We start from the raw sequence: 20,396 nt of genomic DNA, 5'->3' as shown, positions 1-20,396 counted from the left end.
CACTCACCTGTCTGGGGGTACTGTGGAACTTCATACGACAACTGAGTCCTGGGATCTTGAAAATATTGAACGTTATCAGAATGTGGAGGGTAGACAGGTACTCTGGGAACAAACTGGCTGGATTTTGGAGGCACAGAGTTCACTTCTGTTCCAATATTGGGAGGACCAGCTGAGGTAGCTGCTGCCTGGCTTACAGGAGTCTTGGGTGGAGAACCAATTTTACTGAAAAAGGATTACCAAGGAATTGTTAAGCAGACCTTTACTTATTTCAGTTAATCATCTCTCTGTGTACACACTCCTATGGATAGCGAAAAGTTGGTTAAAGTCATTTCCTCTGGAATTTTAATCTAACACCCCAAACTGATGGTATTATCAAATCTCAGACTCTCTCATAAGAGAACTCAAAAGCATATATAGATGGTTCTGGTATATACTCATAAGCTTACGTACTACTTCTAAGCATATTCTGGTAAAGACAAAGGCTTTGAAAAATTTAGAGGCTCAGTGTTTCATAGAGAAGTACCTAAGCATTTTTAAGGAAAAACCCAAAACCTGGAAGGTTTCCAGGGTTATAAAGGGATTTATTAGAAAGGGATTTTTCTTGATTTAAGGAAAAAAAAACCACAAACTACTGCATGAATTCTTCTTGGTTCCAAGAAATATCAGATTTTGAATACCAGTTTTTTCGTTTTGTTTTTATGTAATAGCCCGATACTAAGTTATATACCAGTTGAGAACAACAGAATAAAAGATATACGGAGAAATTTGCGAATTTGTATTACATAGAACTATTCAACAGCTAAAACAACTGATGCTGGCTCTGACAGCTTGAATCCAAATTTTGTATGATGTCTGCACTGCAGTACAAGATCTTGCACAACTCTGCTGCCAGTGAGCACCACCAAAAACAGGAAGCCAGGACCAGAATTGTACCTATTATTTCTGATCACAAGCTTTCTTGCCTTGATAATCTAAAGACAAAATATTGTGTTTAGTTATTTTTATGAAAAAAATGTTACCAACTTTTCAGGTAGTGATTCTGTAGGGGATCCCGAAACATTCTGGCCATTGGCTCCAGTCTTCCCTCCCTTCTTGGTGTTCTCCAAAGCTCTCAAGGAGGTGTCTGCACAGCGAGGGATCAACTGGGGAACACCACTTTCTAGATTAGCTATTCCATTACTACTCGGCACCATCTTCCCTGTTGCTTCAGGGCTTCCTATGACAGAAATTACATTTCCTGTAGTGGTCGAGACAGTGCTATTTACGCCGACTTTATTTAGAAGGGGGAACGTTCTCACTGTTGCACTGATTTTTTTGTTCCTCAGGCGGTATCTACGAACAAACATATGCAAACACAGAAAAGACAGATGATTAAAGAAATGCTTATTGTGCAGTTTAATTTATTTGTAAAACTGACTAAAGAGAGGGATTGAGATAAACATTATAACCAAAATTTACAGGAGTTTACACTGGCGTTTATTTTCAACAGTTCGGCCGAATCTGCAAGTAGAACATCAGCATTTTCCTTGTAACCAAAGACCACCTCCTCTTCGAAGATTCACTTCTGCAGTTCTCTGGAAGTGGGTTTGCATGAGAACAGCTTCAAAAATGCATATGTCACATATTACCTAAATAACTCAATTTACTACTTAATTAAAATAAAATTAACATTCTCTCCCCTGTGGACAGTATAACCAATCCCTGACAGATTGAACCTACACTGTTTCATATAATAAAGTTTTAATTTTTATATATATATATGTATATATAAAATGCAATTAGTTTCCAGGCATTGCTTTACTGCACCTTCAACTTCACATTGAAGTTGTCACTTCAAGAGATTCGCGAACCCATTCAGAATGAATAAATGCATAGAAGAAACCATTTTCAAAGTTCTAAGGAAACTGCTTGGATTTAAATTGGGGAAAAAAAGAGTCTCCTATACTCACTTTTCAAGCTCTTCCTGAGAATGAGCAAAAGTACAGTTGGTTCCTCTTGGACATCCCCCTTGCTGTCGAAGGTCTCGGCACATACTTGTTTTATATTTGCTATTTGGTTGTGGCTTAAGAAACACAAATAAAAGACATTCCGCTTATACTCGAATAAACAGACAAAAATAGCATAAAAATACACACATTTAAGAAGTTTTAAAATTTTTCAGTGAGCTCTCCTGTATTCCATATTCAGAAATGCTAAGTTTTCAAAACCTGAATGCAGCAGATAACAGTACCACTGATTATTCCACAGAAAATGCCATAAATATTTCAAGTTAACCTTATTTTTTTCAAAGTTGCATCTTTCAAGAAGTGTAGATTAAGACATACCACACAATGGTCAAATATAGTTACCTGTGGAGTTTCATGTCCTTTTCTACTGTAATTCTGAATGAAATCCACTAATCCATGTACCACAGTCTTTACAGCCACCATTGCATTTTCCAGCTGCTCCCATGTTGGAGATGCTGCATCTAAAATTATTAAAAAGCAGGCTTGTCGCTCTGTCAATAATTCTAAGTGTATCATAAATGAGACAACTCTACCAAAACACTAAAGTACGATAGAATTCAGAGAACCCTGAAGAAGAGTTTATGATACGCTACATTAATTAATAGGAATTTTGAAACTAGGAATGGAGGTTATCTTATATAATTTACTTTGCTAGATATGAAGAATGTGAAGAGATCTTAAAATAAGATTCATTTGCATACCTGGATTTGGATCTATGTTTGCCAGGAGCTCCAAATGAGGCCTGAGCCTGTTTAAGTTTGCAGGATCACCCGTGCGCTGCAAGACAATTGTCAATTCTTGTACACTCTTCGCAAAAGACTCTGGAGATTGGAGCTGAAAACAAAGTAAGGATTAGTGTGTTGGACCATACACCTGTGAACTACTAATTTTAAGAAAATTTTCATTAAATTGGTTCCTAAATGCAATAAGTAGTGTCTTCAGATAGTACATAGCAAATATCAGTGGAGAGAAATTTTATTTCTCAACTCAGAATCTGCCCTATGAAGCTTCATCATAAGACACAAAAAAACACTGTACTAGAAAACAAAATGTCTTTATATGAAGAATACACTACAGTGAGGAAAAGCCTTCGTTCTAGTTTTAACCAGTATTTGATATAACCAAAGACAAAAAAGTAACTGAAGCAGTTCTCGAATTTTTAGCATAACATTTAACAGTCAAATATAATACTACAAAGATACTAAAACCATCCTTTGACAAACCTTGTCGATAATGGATTGCATGTGTGATTTATGTGCCAAGTCACCATAAAGAAGGGAAGACCATTGTTCTGGTGATATTCGAAGTCCTGCTTCCATGGCAATATGAACAATTTGGGCATCGTGCTCTCTCCGCAAAGCCTCGTAACTCCGAAACTCTTCTTTAAGTTGCATCAGAGAAGAATCTTCGTCCCTTTTAGTGACCTAATAAACAGTGATGTGTAAACACTCCTCCTTTAACAAAAAAATCTCTAAGACTATCAGAAAAAGAGCTACCCAGCACAAAACACGGAAGTATATTACTGCTGGGTATTTACCTTATACTTTTTTTTTTCCATTTGATTATCTGCTTAGCAGGGCACACAGGCAAAACAGCCAGCTTTTCAAGATTTTACAGGATCACTAGTAAAAAAAAAACTGTGATATCAACTCCACTACTTCCAACTTAGTAGCCAATCAGATTAGCTTAAGTCACAGAACACGCAAATCAGTTATCTGATATGGTAATGTATTTAGTAGTTCTACCAGTAGCTGGTGCTGGCCAGCATTAGAAGATGACTTAAATAAACAAGAAAGACTCTAGAATTGACTTAAATGATACAAGGGAAGAAAAAATTTAAGATAGTGGCATTTAAGGAGTAGAATATTTACCTGAGAGGCCACTATAAGTATTAAGACAGTTGTCATAAAAGGCGGCAACAGATTTCATGATGTTTGTTTAGTGACATTAAGTATTAGATATTATGATAATCGTGATTCAAAAACAAACAAAAAATAAACAAAGCCAAAAGTGACAATATTTTACTTCTTCCTGAAGCAGGCTGGGAGTGTCATGGTTCATGCCTCTGCATTTAGGAGAGAATTTCCAGAGGAAGAACAGCAATTAGGAATGAGAGTGGTAATTCCAGAATTGATTCCAGCTAATTCCACATGTGACTATTTGTTCCTTTAGCAGAGAACTTCAATTCTTAAACTACTTCATGTCAGTTTTATGCTATATATTCTACACTATTCAAATGTGTAGAAACTGAATTTATGTAACATTTTACAGATGAAAGATTAATCACAGGAAGGGTTCTTTGGAATTGCACTAGTTCACAGTAACAAACTTCAAATATTTTGAAGTTAATTGAGGTATTTTACCTTAAAGCATGATGCTCTATACAGTAGCTGCACAACGTGACCAATGCTTGTTTTAGAGGCCTGAGGAAATCTTGGTTCTAGCCTTTGCACAACAAAAAGTACCAGAACTTTTCTTGAGAGCGCAGAGCCATCTTCCAATGCCAGTAATACAAGTTTCAGTGCTTCTTCTTGCATAGCTTTAACACAAAAATATAAGATAGGAATAGAAATATGTTGCCAAAAAACAGTAAGGCTATCATATATTAACACCCTAAGTAGGAACATAGGAACATATGAATTATCTTGAACATAATTCGTTATTACTTTATTTCACTAATCATAAAAAATGCTTTGTACACATTTTAAGAAATTTAGGAGTATTTAGAACCATTCTAAACACAGCAAATTTAAAGAGCTAAGACTGATTTTCAGTAATAAAAGCATAATTGGTGCACCTTTTATACTTCTCTCTACTGTGTAGTCTTGCAGCCTTTGTCATTTTGGACATCTCAACAACGCTACACCATAAAGCTGTATAGAATATGAGAATGGCACAGCAATGCTATCATCAATTATCAGAATCATGAGAGGATTACTTCCAGTTTAAACACAACCTCCTTCTCATCTCCGTGCTTACTTTTGCAGCATACTTTAAGAATTTGTTGTTTGTATTGAAGATAGAAACACCATCATTATAAAATTTAAAAATAAAGTATGCTGCAATTAAAGTTAGGCTGAATGTACTTACAGCTACTGGATGAACAAGACAACGTTTGCAGTTTTCTATCAAATTCTGATTACAGGCAGCATTACAACTAATCTATGTTAGTTACACTGCATTACAGACTGTGCTGAAAGCATGTTTATTTACTCTTCTTTGCCGGGAGTTTTGAAATAATTCCTCACCATTTCAAAGAACAGTCAATAAGGCAGAAAAAAAACCCAAACCTTTCAAGAAAGCAGATTCTTGTACTTGTAGTACTTTTTTTCCCCCTTTCTTCTTAGCTTAAAGTTGAAAACCAGAAGTAATTGCACTTTCAGCTGCACCGAAGAAACTTCCAAGGAATGTTTTTGCGTTAAGAAAGGGTACAGCTGAACATACTCTGTTGCAGATTCTGCAATTACCTTACCTGGCCCTAGAAACTGACATCCCCGTGCCCTGACAGCAGCCCAAAGGTTGGCAGAAAGCTGCTGAGGATTTTGGTGCTGCAAGATCAGTTCTGTAACAGTTCTCTCTCCCAGTGATCGAGCTGCCCTCATAGCTCGAACCCGACCCTCTTCCTCTACCAGTTGACAATTCACTAGTGTCACAAGCTTCCTTTGCATTGGACGGCTCAGTGCACTCTGATTCAAGCTAGCAACACCTACAAGGAAGGAAAGAAAAGGTAAACTACTGCTTTTTATCAGGCAAATTAATCTAAACAAGGCAAACACATGTCTAATAGTATATGTATGTCTCTAGGACTTGAATGTAATCACAGGTATCTTCCTTTCTCTTGGGCAATTCTGGGTAACTCATTATCAAAAAGAATTTTAATTAGAGTCTTAAAATTGACGTCAAACCCCTCCTTTGAGGAAAGTTCTGCTTTAATACAAAGTTAGTACATGGAAATATTATTAAATAAGAGTATTTTGTAAACTTGAAATTAAGAACCAAGTGTCACAGGTGTGAATAAGCTTTTAAAGACATAGGGGAAATTTTATTATGAAAATGAGATAATTATCCCACTGAAGCCTAAAATCAGTGCTGAAAACATAATGCTGTTAAAAGTAAGCCAATCTGCTGCATCAAAATTCTGCAAAAATCAAAGTTCAAAAGAAACTCACCTTTTCCTCCACTTAATGGCTTTAAGTAGAGTGCCAAATCCTCAACACATTTCTTTGCTACTTCATAATGTTTGTTCTCTCCTACATTACTCAACTTTACAGTCTGATGATCAGGTACCTACGAAAATGCAAGGGAGAGGGTAGAAAAAATTATATATATCCATCTGACAAGCCTATGATGGTACCAACATCACTACCATTAATTACATAACACTGCAGATGTACAATGCTTTTTAGAGAAGACAGGACCCACCCATGTTGTCTGGAATGTAATAAGGAATAACAGAAAGGACTAAAGACAAAGATCATGGTAATGAAAGATTACTTTTGTTAGTACTTAACACATGAAGAACAAAGGTAGGATAAAAAAAACAACAATAACCAAGGCCTCATGAGAATGTAGTTAACAGATAAATGAAGAACACAAGATTTGTGAGATGATCAGTGTAAAAGACCAGCATGATTTACTACAGACAGGGAAGTTATAATACAATTGGCAAGAATACAGTATGAAAAAGTCAAAAACAAAGTTAAAAAAATAATTTAAGCACAAAGGCACATAGACATACAAATAGCTTTGAAGTCTTCAAAGAGAAGAACTAGCAAACTTAACTGGTGGAAAAACTCAAAGTGGATTAACAAGGTCAGACTATGAAAATAGAAGGAACATTAGTCACAATACAGTCAATTGTTTGAAAGACGTAGCAAGAAGTTAGGACACCAGGAAAACAAACGTTCTAAGATCAAGGCAGTGACTAGACACAAATTTAGAAACAAAAAAAAAAGAAAGGAACAGATGAATTTGAGAAACAAGAACACTGACATATAGTGTTATTACCAATAGTTGTGTCTAGGCATGTGATAAGGCATTAAAAAGCAAAGTAAAAAAGCGTCCTTACTGCATCACCTAGGTGTTATAACCAGCGTAAAATGAAAAAGCACATGAATCAGCATAAGGTGAACAGACTTATTTAGTCCCCATAAAGCACAGTACTGATTATATAATCGCTGTTTTGCCACTGCTACGAGACAGCACAGGGAACATTCCTGGCCTGATTAGCCAGTATCTGAAAATGCAACTGAAAAGCCATCATGCATATTTAAAAAAATTACACACACATTTCTGGAACTTGGTTGAACAGCTAGCTACTTCGAACATGTGACATGTAGAAATGAGACTCCTTGCAAGAAAATTTAGAATGAACGAGTGCAGTCTGCAGGCTTGCTTTTCTAGTGACAGATAATTGTTTATACCCTAATAGGCATTTTTCTCCAGTCACAGTTCAAGAGCCTTTTTACACCAGAAATCAGCTTACAACTAGAATAAGTTTTCGTTTCCTGAGAAACGGATGGTTCTGAAAATGGTGTGGTTCCTTTTAGGGTACACATAGACTTTAACATACCACAAAGTCAAAGCCTTGCCATTTCTCAGCCTAAAATGAGGGGAAAATATCGGCACATGTACTGCACGTAAATGCTAATAACATGGAGTGGCAAAACAAAAAGCTGCTTAAATCATACCTGGGCTCCAACTAACTGGAGGAGTGCAAAGTTTACAGGAAGCACATCGATGTCTGTATTGATGGCAGTCTGGTCGAAAGGACATGCCTTGCGATGAAGCTTGTTCAGGCAGGTCTTACAGACAGTGTGAGAGCAACCTAAGCTGATGGGTTTGTGCACATTCTCATCAAACTCGTTGTAGCAGATTGGGCAGGACAGAAATTCTGTCCACTGAGCTGCCTGCACAGGCATTGTGGAAGCTGGACACTTGTTTAGCAGGCTAGCAGACCATTATTTCACTGTACTACGTTTTGGCAGCTGTAAGTGAATAACAGATTATTTAAAACATGCCTTCTGATAATTTAGAATAATTTTTAATAAAAATACAATTTCAATATTTTACAGAATAAAACTGAATCCTTATATCAAAAAAACAACTTTATTTTAATAACTCTACAAAAAAAGGCTCATGAACTGAATCAATGCAGACTACCAGAATTAAATTTAAACATATTCACAATAAACGGCATTAAAGTTCTTCTCATGGGATTATATACACCGTTAGCGGAGGAAAAGGAAGACATTTATTGGCTCAGAAAGTGTGTAAGCATGAATAAATCCCATCTGAACTCAAATTTTCAAAATGCTAAAAACGTTCCCTGATTATAGAATGGGCCTGGGGAGACGGCACAAAAAATGAGGGAGTATAAAACGTTACGTGTTTTCATCCGAAGTAGAGCAATCCCTTCCTTCTGAAGTTCTTATTCGGATTTAATCAGACACCAAACTAAATACTGCCTTTTACTTTTTTAAAGCAGCATTTTCTGTTTCTCTAAGGCATTTCTGTTGAGGATAAGAAGATACTAAAAGAGCAAGAGATTAGTTTTATGATTCTCTTATGCCATTTCCCCTTTTTTCCTGAGAACCCCTCTGAAGGGCTCTTCTGCCAGGTAAGACTCAGGTAACACTGAACTGCCGATATCAGTGTTCAGTGTTGCTTTTCACATCTCTACCTGACAACAACGCGACTCCACTTCAGTAAGCTTGAAAGTAAATACCCGATATACTGAAAATCCAGGCATTTTGGACAACACTTATGATAAAGCAAGCAACAACTTCAGTTGGCTTGTTATTAAGTCCTTCGTCTCAAAAATCAGCACTGTACTCTGTCTAGCAGTATCATGCAATTTTTTTACGTAAGCGTATTCCAGAGAAAAAACAGACTTAGAGAAATTGTTCTGAAAGATACACAATTTTATAGAACTTAAGTTCTACGGAAAAGATAACAGGCCTAAGAAGTTCATCGAAACCGCTCACACTGAAGCTTTCGGCACGAAGATTTACATTCACAGCTTCATCTATGAGCTGAGCAGCCCCACCCTTCCCTGCAATGTGCCGCGATGTTGACTTTCCATGCAACCCAGAGACCAGTTAGTTCACTTCAAGGCAATGAACAAGCCTACCCTAGCAGCTTGTTAGAAATGCAAATACACAAATGTTTTAATTACACGTTTAGAATTCTATTTTTCTTTTCCAATGATGGAAAAAGGGAAGCTGAGCTCTCCCCTCTGCATTTGAATTCAGTGACTTGTCACTGCGATCCCATTGTTGGCTGTGCTACAGTTTAATTAATGCTAAAGTATCGGACCATTGAAATAATTACCAGAACACCAAATAGACTTGATGTGTGGATGTATTTTATGTTAATTATGACCATCTGTTTAGAAATCCTATTTAGTACTACGAACATTCAGTGGCCTTTAAGTAACAGGATACTTGTACAGGATGTCCTTATCTCAGTGAGCTTTTCAATATTATGCAGAGATTTTCCCTCCCTAAATGAATTCCCATAGTAAACGTAAAACAAAAACTGAAAGTTGAACCTGTCCCTCCAAAGCCAGACTGCTGAGACAATGCTTGCAGCATCAGCCAGAATACTCGCATCCACTGGACAAAATAGATTTTAATCCAGCTTCTACAAAAGCCCAGTCAAAGCTCTTGCAGAGGTGAAAAAGGCACTCATCTTTAATCCGCCACTGCTACACGTCTTTTAACCAAGGAAATGCAGAAGACAAGTAAATAATTGCAAAAACAAACAATGAGCCAACATGCCTGGAAAGATTTTTAATTCCTCCGTAAAGAATCCCACCGTTTCCTCCAGCTTCCCGACCAAAACAGCAGGACGAGATGCACAGATTCGCAGTGCAAAGCCTTGCAGTAAACACTGTCCTTAAATCTTTTTGCCAGCGTTACCAGAAGCATCAAGGTACTAACGCAACGTTACTGCTGACCTAGAACAATTCTCAGTGGCTTTCCAGCCAGCTGACTGCACGGCACAGGTAACAGCACGGCCTAGGCTACGTGGGGAAGCGTGCTGCCACCGTGACTCACAGAGGGAAAAGTTGAAGGAAAGGCCAGTACGCACGCAGCTCCACTGCTAACATGCTGTTGGGCACTGACAACCTCCTAATAAACAGTCTCTATTTCCACACCACTCATTAACTAACTCGAATGCAGGAATCCCGTCTCCGACACAGTAGCCACATTCAGTTTCCACAGATACTTCAGAGCCTTGCACAAACAGCCACCTCTCTATTTACAAGCTTCTACAATATAGCTGTTTGTTTTCCAGGCCAGCACACAGCTGAAACAAAACAGATTCTTTAAGAGAGCACCACTGATTTTTGAAGATCTGTCTCTGAGTATTTAATCATCATAAATGACAGATTCTTCTAAGCATGTGTTGACCTTCATATTTCTTGACAGGAAAAAGTCTAATTAAATCAGCCAACAGCTGGGGAAAGCTCTGAACTCTGAAAACTTCGAGCAGCCATAGACAGAGGAAGTCTCCATACTCTATTAAACATGCCAGATATCCTGCCATTCTTGCACTCCAGTGTGTTAAGAAAACAATCTCACATCTACTAATTATCATGTTGACTTCTACAAAAAGCATAAGCCACATGTTTAATTGACTCTTGCTCCTTGTCAAAAACAACGCATTTCAGGGATGTTCTCTTGAAGAACAAATTGCTCCAGTGCTCTACACTGAACAAAGACAAGGAAGGAAACACAATAAAGAAGGTGAATGAGAAATCAGTGGCATTGTTTTGTTTTAAAAAACTGAAAATATACACTGTAGAATTCACCTCGGTCTATCTATTCATTCTGTTAGATACGCTATGTCAGCACACAACACCAGGCTTCTCTTCCCTGTCAAAGTTGAAGCACCCTGCAAAAAAGAAATGTCTGATACAGAAACTGGCCAAATATACAAGTAAAGATTTTGAAAAGAAATGGTAATTTTTACTTAAAACATATTTACATACTATCACTCCAATAAATCTTATACTATTACTATTAAGAGCAATCTCAGATGACAAATTGAAAAACACAAGTGCCTAAGTTCAAAGTTACATAATAAATAAAAACTATTACAGTTGAGTCATTTTGTTTGTAACACAATAACATCTTCCCATTGCAGTAAAGGTTGCAATGGAGCATAATAACAATCAGGAGAAAGTCAGTGATTAATCATTATTTTAGACAGGATGCTTGATGGAATTGAAAGCAGGGATGGGGGGAGCAGGTGCGAAGCCCCAAAGCTTTTCTCAAGCAGCGGCACAACTTTCAAATAATGGAAGTTTTAAGATTCGGATGGTATTTTACATTAACTTTTAGCTACCTAATCCTAATCCCATGACACTCTTTGCAGCTAATCAAAGCCATCGTACCGACGCAGCAACCTCTCGATACGGCCCCATAAGCAGCATGTAGGCCTGGCTTCCTAGGGAAGCCAAGCTTAGGTGACCGTACTTCTGTCAGCATCTTCCCCTCCCAAAGGAGCCTTGGGACCCCTGGGCAGTTTTCACATAAACACGACAGGGATGCTTCACATCTGAAATGCATTCACATTTCATAAAAGTCAATATCCAGAGACCGGTCCAAGTCCACACACATCTCAGGACAGGCGACGGCGCCACGCGCAGCAGCTCTCTGCCTGCTCTTACTTGCCTGGCCTGCCAGCCAGAACCCAGCCCCTACCACCCCACGTTGCCCGCTACAGCGCAGGACCATTTGGAAGGCAGGGCTGGGACAACTCTGCGGGAATTCCAACGTTTGCCCTGTCGCAGAGCCACTGGCGACCTCTGGCTTTGTGAAGGCAGGGCGGATCTGCGGAGAACAGCGACAAACGCCTGGCGCTGAGAACAGGACTCAAAGCGTGAGGACAGCGAGGCACCGTGCTGAGCAGCACGCTCTGGGCTAGCTAATTAGAAACTGTGATGCCAGCGCTTTATCTGGGAGTCTATCCACATCCAGGGCTGGGAGCCCTCACACCAGGAGCCATTCACGTCTCCACGGCAGATGTTAACGACCTCAGGAGGAGAAAGGGACACGCTTCAGGTAGCGGTGCTGGTGCCTTACATTTTAATTCACTGACTATGTTTCTCACCCACACAGAGATACAAACCCAATTCCTTTTAAATGCTTTTAACCCACATTTCCACCTTCCAAAAAAGCAGCCAAACACACGCCTCGAGACAGAGCAATTTCAGCCCCTCCACCTGAAGCTGTTCATCACACCAAAGGACTCAAAGACAACTGCAGCCTAGGCTGCAGCTTCCCAAGCAGATGACTTGGATTTTCCTTCATTTTAAAGATTTTTTGTGCATTTTGACCAGCCAGCCATTGCACCAGATCGAAGTGTGGTTCTTTGAGCAAGGAAGAAAAGAGTCAGCGCCTCCTCCCCAGCTAGATGCCCCAACTCCTGGGCAGCGTGGTGAGCACACATCTCGTTCTACGACTGCTTTCCTTTCTTCAAACTCAACACGAGGCCGAGGTGCTCCCCAGCAAGGCCGCACACCGCCAGGGCAGGGCATTTACCAAAGCACAGGCTGTGCGAGTACCAGCCCTTGTAAGGGGAAGGTCGAAGGCTTGAACTCAGTTCCCCACAGCCCAGGCAAACGCCTCGGAAAGAAAAAAGAGCAGCAGCCTGGGAGCTGCCGGGCTTCTGACCAGCAGCCTGGGAGCACCACGTGGGGTCTGCCCTGGCCTGCCACTTCGGGTCCCCTGTGGGACACCTGCAACGGACGGTGCCGAAAGCAGATCTTGTGTGAGAATGGACAGGGCTGAATGGTGAAAGTCTTCTCTACAGATGAAGGAAAATCTTAAACTTATGGCGGCTCATTATATGGAGCTTTCACAAACAAAGGCAGTACAGCCCACTGTGGATTTAATCCCAAATCTTAGACATAAATTGATTTTTAATCTCTAAATTAAATAGTCTTTGATATTGACTTGCTCTTAATGTTGACTGCAGAGATCATGGTATTTATTGTTATTTTTTTAAAGATCTCCATTTTAACGTTCCATTTATGCAGATTGCTTGCACTGCAAGGAGGCAACTTTTTCAAGCCTTCCTTCCCAAGTTAGGCAGTTCTGAAAGCATCCTGCCGGGGTCAAAAAATTAGAGTGCCCGCATAATTAAGTTATTGGTATTATTCTCTGCAAAGGCTAGAATCTTTTGTTCGTTTCTCTTCAGCAGCCATCATCTACAGATCTACAAAACTAGCTTCATTAAAGGCTTAGAAAAGGGCTACCCTCGTAATAGCTTTGCACCATTCAGCAGTGGTGACTTGAAATTAAAATAAATCCTCTTGGCAGAGCAGACTTGCTTATTTCTACGTTCCATAATATCTGTCACAGGTAAATCTCTTCATATCACACCAGATTCTATATGAAGGAAAGTCTTTAACGACCATTGGAGATGGTATTTCAATCCCTTTTTTCCACTGAACATTAATGGTACTGGGAATACTACAGCCTAGCTTCAACTCCAGAAAAGTTATCATCAAGAGAAAACCTGGTGACATCTCTGAACCTGTAACTTCACCTAGACTACGTTTAGCTAAAACGCCCACCAGATGCTTCACTAGCCAGCTTAAGAAATTAAAACAGATCGCCTCGCCCTCCCTAAACACGTGGCTGAAGAATAATTCACAACAAACAGCAGCACAATTCACCAACAGAAACGTCGGTTCGCTGATACTCAGTGGTGGCCAAAGTTCACTCAGTTCCGATGTAAATCTCCCCACCCTGCTCAGCACTGGAGTCGGCGTATCCCCACCGAGCCAACACCTGCTCGTTCCTGTTCAAGTGCTGCCAGCAGAAGTCCTGCTACTGGATTTTAAGTTTCCTACATACTTATGTAATGCCACCGTGGGGCTTTTGTGCTCTGTAGGTGTCACTGAGAGGAGAGCTTGCCTTTGCCACAAGCTTGATATGAGTTCAGCTCCTGTAACAGTATCGCCTTTTCAGAACTAGCTGAAGGGCAAATAAAAAATTTTCTTTGCCACCAAAATTGGGTGAACTTGCACCAAACGCAGACTAAGGGAACCTGTTTCTAAGCAGATCCACATTGATGCAATTACTCCAGTAAGAGATATGCTGATGGATTCCTTATTTTTCACGAGTAATTTCAGAGAATGAGGACTCTCACATGTGGCTTAGTTCCTCAGGTCTTTCAAATCCTTGGGGTGTTTGTTTTTTTAAACACCATCTCCATTGCAATGCTTCAACTATAAATTTACAAAAGAGAGGTTCCATGGTCTAACATTTTTCAATTATAATTTTAATGAAATACTAATTCCTTTCTGAGACATTAGCAAAAAAACAGAGGGTTTCCATAAGGCAGAAAGCCTTTTTAAATCTGTACAGAATGGCTTAATATTCCCATGGATATAAATTTTATTCCTTTCATCATGTCCAGCCAGTAAAGAGAGCCCACTTCTATTCATCCCACTAAGGGGATTACATTTTTTTTGGGGGAAGCTTTGGTATCATACACCTGCCAAAATAAATGCTACTAGCTATTACCCTCCGGACACTGTAAATATTGTAAACCAGCAAAACCTTAAATAAAAGAAGATGAATATTCAACGCCGTGACTTAAGTTCAGGATATCCCAAGAACTGTCGGTAAAATTGTTAGAATTTAATATTTATGAGAGAAATGGCCGTGACCTCAAACAAGACAGCAACGTGATTTAATAAGAAACCTTTTCTTGGGGAAAGCTTTGCCCACGTTGCAGATATAAGAAAGAGTTCATTAAAAATGTACGCAGCCCTTGGGAAAGTGCTTAATTACAGAAATTGAGAATTTGGTGCTTCACGGGATAATACCTGTGCTAGCAATACACGCTTTAATTTCTAGAAATTCCACAGATGTTTAACACAGAGCAAAGGGCAAATAACAGCATTTTGATTCGGGAGATTTAAATTGTACGTTCTTACTGAAAATGAAAATTCTGCCACTACTACAAGCTCACACCCTTGTGAATCGGAGGCTTGTTTTAGACGTTCTTTTCAGTACTGTGACACGGCTGTGACGGGCACGAAGAGCAACTACAAGAGCTGCAATCAGAGCCACCTTTCCCCACAAAAACCCTCAGCGAGCGTTTAACGACAGCGAGGGGACGGAGGCCGATGCCGGAGCCCTGTCAGCGGGGCCGTGCCGTTACCTCACGGCAGGCAGGGGCCGGCCCCCCGAGCTGGCTGCCAGCCCCCGGCCCCGCCGGGGCCAGCCCCGCCGCTCCTGCCCGCGGTTATTTATTTATTTATTTATTTAAGGCTCCCGAATGGCGACGCGGGGCCGGGGCCTGCCTCCCACCGCGGCTCCTCCACCATTACCCGCAGCAAGGCGCCGCGGGGGCGGCTCCCGCTCCCCCCGGCACCTGAGGGCTCCGCGGGCCGCGCCGGGGCCGTTGCGGGCGGGCTCCGCCTCGCCCCGCTCCCCGAGGCCGCCGCCCGCGGGCCCGGCCCCAGCACCTGCCCCGGGCCCGGCCCCGCTCCGCAGCCGCCCCCAAATGGCCGCCGCCGCCTCACGGGGGGTGGGGGGCGGCTGTTGGGGCCCGGATTCCGCAGCGACGGGAACCGGGAAGGGAGGGGGGGGGGGGGGGGTGCGGGCGGGGCCCCGCCGGGTCACCGCGTCCCCCCCCCCCGCCGCCGCCCCGGCCCGGCCCAGCCTAGGCGAAGCGGCCCCGCTCCTACCTGCGAGGCGCGGGCGGCGGCGGGGCCGGGAGCTGGGGGCCGGGCCGGCCTCTCAGACGCCATGGGGCGGGCAGCGCGGCGCGGCCCGGCGGAGGCAGCGGCGGGGGCCCCGGCGGCGCCGCCTCATCGCGCTGACAGCCGGGAGCGCCCCGCCCCCGCCCCGCCCCTCTCGCGAGAGCGCCGCAGCACCACGTGACCGCGGAGGGGCGGGGGGGGGGCGGCACCACAGAGCGGCCGCCGGCAGCGCCTCCCGGCGGCGCGTCGCGAAATGGCGGCGCCGCTCCTCAGCGCCGTGTGCGCGGTTTCAGCGGCGCTGTGACGCGGACTGGCGGTTACAGGTACGGAGAGGGGCAGGAAAGGCCCTCCGTGTGAAGGCGGGCAGAAAATGTTTCCGTCACGACGCTCCCGGGACGCTGCAGGCACCTCACGAAACCCCCCTGGCCCCACACAACTGCCCCTCACGATCACACACAGCAGAGCAGCGGGGCAAAATCCTCACAGTCCTGCTCCCTGCAAAGGTGCGCCTCAAAAGTTGGCCTCTGTTTTCCCTTTGACGAAGGGAAATACCCTTCACACGCCTCTAAGAACACTTCGTCATTCCTTGTATTTTGTTGGTCTGATTACCAATGATAATCGTACGTCTGTCAAAAGTGAGTATACACAGCACAAATTTAAGCACAGTTGAACCAAATCTGTCCCATAACTGCACAGTTACTGAACGGTAATGGCAGCCCAGCATAAAAGGTTGGGGTGTGGGGGACAAACAAACTTTTTCCTTGTTTTATGACCTCTCTCAAGGATGATGAAGTTTATTTAAAATAAGATTGTAGACACAAAGGAAAAGCTACATACAAACCTGTACATATACCCAAGTTAATACCTGTAAATACAGGAAGGGTGAGTGCACGGTATTAGCATGCTTTTCAAGGTCAGGCTCATAATTTTGATGCAATTAAGAACCAGAAATTAATGGCATTCTGTGAAAAACAAGCAAACTCAATATTAATCACAAGGTCAAAAAGGCTGACAATGACAGTCTAATGAATGCAAACAAAAGACATTGCTCAGAAATGCTTTTTTTCCCCAAAATGTGAGGCAGTTGCACCGTAAACAAGATGGCTTCCAAATCTCAGCATGACAATTACTGTAGATAAAAATCACCAAAATAAAACCAACGATCACCTTTTAACGTTAAGTAAGAACACAGATTTTGAAGGCGAGGCCTCATGCTCAAAGTACTTGATAAAATAGGTGACTTTAATCCAGTTACACAGCTACTTACCTTGGGTGCATCTTTTTTGTCTCTACTCATACAGACACCCAGGTAGGCAGACTTAGCATGCGTGTGACTTGACTTTCCAATGGATCAATACAATCAAATCACTCACAAGAAAACTTAAACAAGTTAAACTTTTTGTGAATTTTTGAAGGAATACCGCACTGGTGACTCACTCAGCTTCAGAACACAGTACTTGCCCATTTTGACTCCATGATATTGGAGGAAGGCATACACACACATAAGGCCTACTATGAACTGGGACTTGCAAATATGACAATCCAACTCATACGTACTTTAAGTGGTGAATAATATCAAATTAAGAGATTAAAAAACACCTTGTGAAGCAAGTTCTTAAAATCTCCTCAATTAAAGTTTCTAATACATGATGACAATCTTCTAATACATGATGACAATGCTAACGCTGGCATAGCTGATTGTTCCCATTACAGGTAGTACCAGGAAACTGCACCCAACCCCTCACATAACTGATAACTAAAACCCCAAACAACAACTGGTACAGTCACAGTAAAGTAAGTTAAACTTGTTAATCGACATGAAAAATCGTTGTTTTTTATTTTCAAAACAGCCAAGCTATGGAGCACAAGTGTCACACTTCTGGACTCATCAAGAACTTCACAGCAGCACTTCTGAAATTTGAAGGAAAGTGTACCCGTGATACAGACAAGATTAAGAACTACTGCTTTTTGCTAATTGGAAAGAATCTAATGTAAGTACCATTATCTTGTAATAGAAACTGAATTGACTCTTTATTCATATCACATTAAATGAAAGAAACATATACCAGTCAAAGACAGGTACTGGATAAAGATTCTGCATTACAGAGCTTTCAATACTTACGATGAAACTGAAATGACCTTTGACAAAGTACAAACACAGCTATCCAAACACACGCAGTTACTGTTCTACTGTATCACAGAACCAGAGTATATAAGACTTCTATGTCTATGTTGTTCAAGATATAAAAGAATTGTTTTTCAAAATGAACATAGCAAATGTTGTTATGTAACAGCATACAGTTTAAGTTTTCACATTAGTATATGTATCTAAGATCTGTAAAAGAAAAAAAGACATATGTTGTAACTCAGCAGATAGGACTAACTTAGTAAGTCAAATACAGGCACTAAACACTGGTATGACAGAAAAAATCATCAACCAAAAGTTTAGAACAATTCAGAACTCATTCATAAAACTGAATGCATGTCAGTCTAATGAGACTATCCAGTTTAAAAAAAAAAATGAACTGCAAGGCAATACTTTTTTTCCCTATTTTACCAACTCCCTATTTGCAAAAGGCAACTTGAAAGCTTCCTTGATTTTGTTTGTTGTGTGTTCTTTCTTAAATATCACAGGTTTGAGTATGAGAATGTACCTTTCTTCTGGTGAAAGATCCAGCAAAGTTTGGTCAAGTTAAGGAGATGATTTCACCATAAGCGACACATGAACAGGGTGGGAGCGACTGACTCGCTGAATAAGTACAAACATCTCCTTCCCTTAGCCATTATAGATCAGGAGCGTCACAGCTCAGGCTTCAGCTTATTGCAATGTCAGTAAGAGTTTGAAAATTGGCAGTGCCCACCCATGAAACAAGGGAGCACAAAACATGATTAGCTGCATAAAAATTAGATACTTCAGGGACACTAGAGGCATGAAACATTTTCCCGTATTTTATGGTTTACTTTCAACCAGTAAACGCATTTTGAACACTTACAGCGATAGCAGCCTCAATGCAACAGGCAAGATCGCTGTTCTCAGGACCTGTCTTTGCTCACCAGTCACATATCTGTCCTTCTCTCCATTATCTGGGAATCTGTTAAACATCTGGAGTTTCACTAGGTGGGAGCATTTGGTGTAACCCAGCTCCACAGCCATCCATCTATTCATCATAGTCTATTTTAATTTTTGTAATAGCACTCAGGTTTGTTTTTTCGCTGCTGCTCCTCCCGTGAACAGACGTTAAGTGTTTTTTAAGAGCAGACTTGTGTTTGAAGTCCATGTCACAACAATGGCACTTGTAGGGCCTGTCACCGCTGTGTATATTCAAGTGGTCCTGGAGGGTACTTTTGGCAGTAAACGTCTTCAAGCACACCATGCACTGGAAGGGGCGGATACCCATGTGCCCCCGGATGTGTCTGTTGAGATTCTTTTTTTGTGTAAACGTTTTACCACACTGCAAACACAAGAAGAGCTTGTGCATTTTTAGATGCCTAAGATAGTTCTCAAGATGCAGAAATCCCCTCGGACACTTTGGACATTGGTGCCGCCATGAATTACCGGAATCATCCAGACTTTGAAACCCATTCATCAGACTCGAAGTCCCTTCTGGGTTGTCATTGACAAAAGCCTGGAAGTGATTTCCTGACGTTTCGGTATTTCTGCTTTCAACCGTAGAATTTATCAAGGAGTGCTGAGTTTCTGGAAAGTATAAGTTTGTTTTAGAGGAGGTGCAAGGCTGAGGAAAGTGATCGTTTTCTACGCTAGGGACACTCACAGAGTCCATCCTGAAGATACAAATTTCGTCATCCTTATATCCTATTTCAACCGTTGATATTTCTGGGGTTTTTGTTTCCTTTCTTTCCGAGTCCAAGCTCTGTGCTGCAGGCTGCGAGACATCCCCATTTTCCTCTTTAATGGAGAATTCTAAATTAGCCGGGCTATCTTCTGAAATCTCGATTATTTCGCAATCTTTATCCAAAACATCGTCCCTACGTCTCAGCTCCGTGTCTGAAGAATGGCACCTCTCCGCAGCCTGGCTGCCGTTCTCCATGGAAGCGTCGATTTCCAAGTACTTCGACAGCGCCTCGGTGCACTTCTCCACGATGTGAACCATCTGGAGATAGCTGGCGGCGGTGAGGTACTTGAGGAGCTCCTTCTTCTTGACCTCCAGCGCGCCGGTGTAGCAGGAGAGCAGCAGCTTCCTGCCCACCTCGGCGCTCTGCAGGATGGTGATGCGCACCTGCCGCGACTGGTTGAGCAGGAACTGGTCGCGCATGAAGGTGGAGCAGGCGGCGAAGATCACCTTGTGGCCCTGGAACTCGGTGTCGTTGATGTAGATGGAGACGTCGCAGAAGAGGTTCTGCTGCCGCAGGAGGTTCATCTTCTGCAGCACCGCGTCGCCCTGCTGCTCGAACTGGAAGTGCAGCACCTCCGAGTCCGCAGCCATGGCGGCGCTCCCGGGGGGCCGCCGGCACCGGGGCCGCCTCTCTCCGACGGGACCGGGTCGGGCACGACCGGGCCGGGCTGAGCCGAGGCCTCGCAGCCCCACGGAGCCGCCCGCCCCCCTCCGGCCGCGCCGCCCCGCTCCCCGCCCGCTCCCCGCCGCTCCCGGTGCCCCCGCGCCCGCCCGCCCGCCCGCCGGAACCGCCTCCCCCGGCCC

At 42.3% G+C, this 20,396-nt stretch overlaps 2 protein-coding genes and 1 non-coding gene across 5 annotated transcripts in view; all 3 read right to left on the bottom strand.

The window, feature by feature from the left end:
- The window catches only part of RC3H2 (ring finger and CCCH-type domains 2), a 29,673-nt gene extending 13,823 nt beyond the window's left edge, over window positions 1–15,850 (bottom strand). For all 3 annotated transcript variants that reach the window (XM_035555468.2, XM_035555469.2, XM_035555470.2), the window contains exons 1-11: window positions 15,724–15,850; window positions 7,697–7,993; window positions 6,176–6,293; window positions 5,479–5,712; window positions 4,370–4,545; window positions 3,230–3,430; window positions 2,708–2,840; window positions 2,349–2,467; window positions 1,950–2,062; window positions 1,024–1,332; window positions 8–222 (exon numbers count right to left, since the gene is read on the bottom strand). In XM_035555468.2, the coding sequence (XP_035411361.1) occupies window positions 8–222; window positions 1,024–1,332; window positions 1,950–2,062; window positions 2,349–2,467; window positions 2,708–2,840; window positions 3,230–3,430; window positions 4,370–4,545; window positions 5,479–5,712; window positions 6,176–6,293; window positions 7,697–7,927 (1,849 nt within the window). In that variant the 5' untranslated portion in view covers window positions 7,928–7,993; window positions 15,724–15,850. The remainder of the gene's footprint in view (window positions 1–7; window positions 223–1,023; window positions 1,333–1,949; window positions 2,063–2,348; window positions 2,468–2,707; window positions 2,841–3,229; window positions 3,431–4,369; window positions 4,546–5,478; window positions 5,713–6,175; window positions 6,294–7,696; window positions 7,994–15,723) is intronic.
- Window positions 2,929–3,044, bottom strand: LOC118252347 (small nucleolar RNA SNORD90). The gene has a single exon (XR_004780115.1). It is a non-coding gene; the product is annotated as a small nucleolar RNA SNORD90 (small nucleolar RNA).
- Window positions 15,851–16,523: 673 nt separating the features above from the next.
- ZBTB6 (zinc finger and BTB domain containing 6) lies at window positions 16,524–20,212 on the bottom strand. The gene has a single exon (XM_035555467.2). It carries the CDS (start codon window positions 20,181–20,183, stop codon window positions 18,897–18,899), a length of 1,287 nt encoding a protein of 428 aa, XP_035411360.1. The 5' UTR covers window positions 20,184–20,212; the 3' UTR covers window positions 16,524–18,896.
- Window positions 20,213–20,396: the final 184 nt, after the last annotated feature.

Source organism: Cygnus atratus, chromosome 19 (assembly GCF_013377495.2).
Source record: "Cygnus atratus isolate AKBS03 ecotype Queensland, Australia chromosome 19, CAtr_DNAZoo_HiC_assembly, whole genome shotgun sequence".
Taxonomy (NCBI): domain Eukaryota; kingdom Metazoa; phylum Chordata; class Aves; order Anseriformes; family Anatidae; genus Cygnus; species Cygnus atratus.
The sequence above is the reverse complement of the archived record's forward strand: the minus strand, read 5'-3'. Positions and strand labels throughout refer to the sequence as shown.

Excerpts from the sequence above, each read along its gene's own strand:
- ZBTB6 (XM_035555467.2), bottom strand. The coding sequence starts at position 20,183 with ATGGCTGCGGACTCGGAGGTGCTGCACTTCCAGTTCGAGCAGCAGGGC.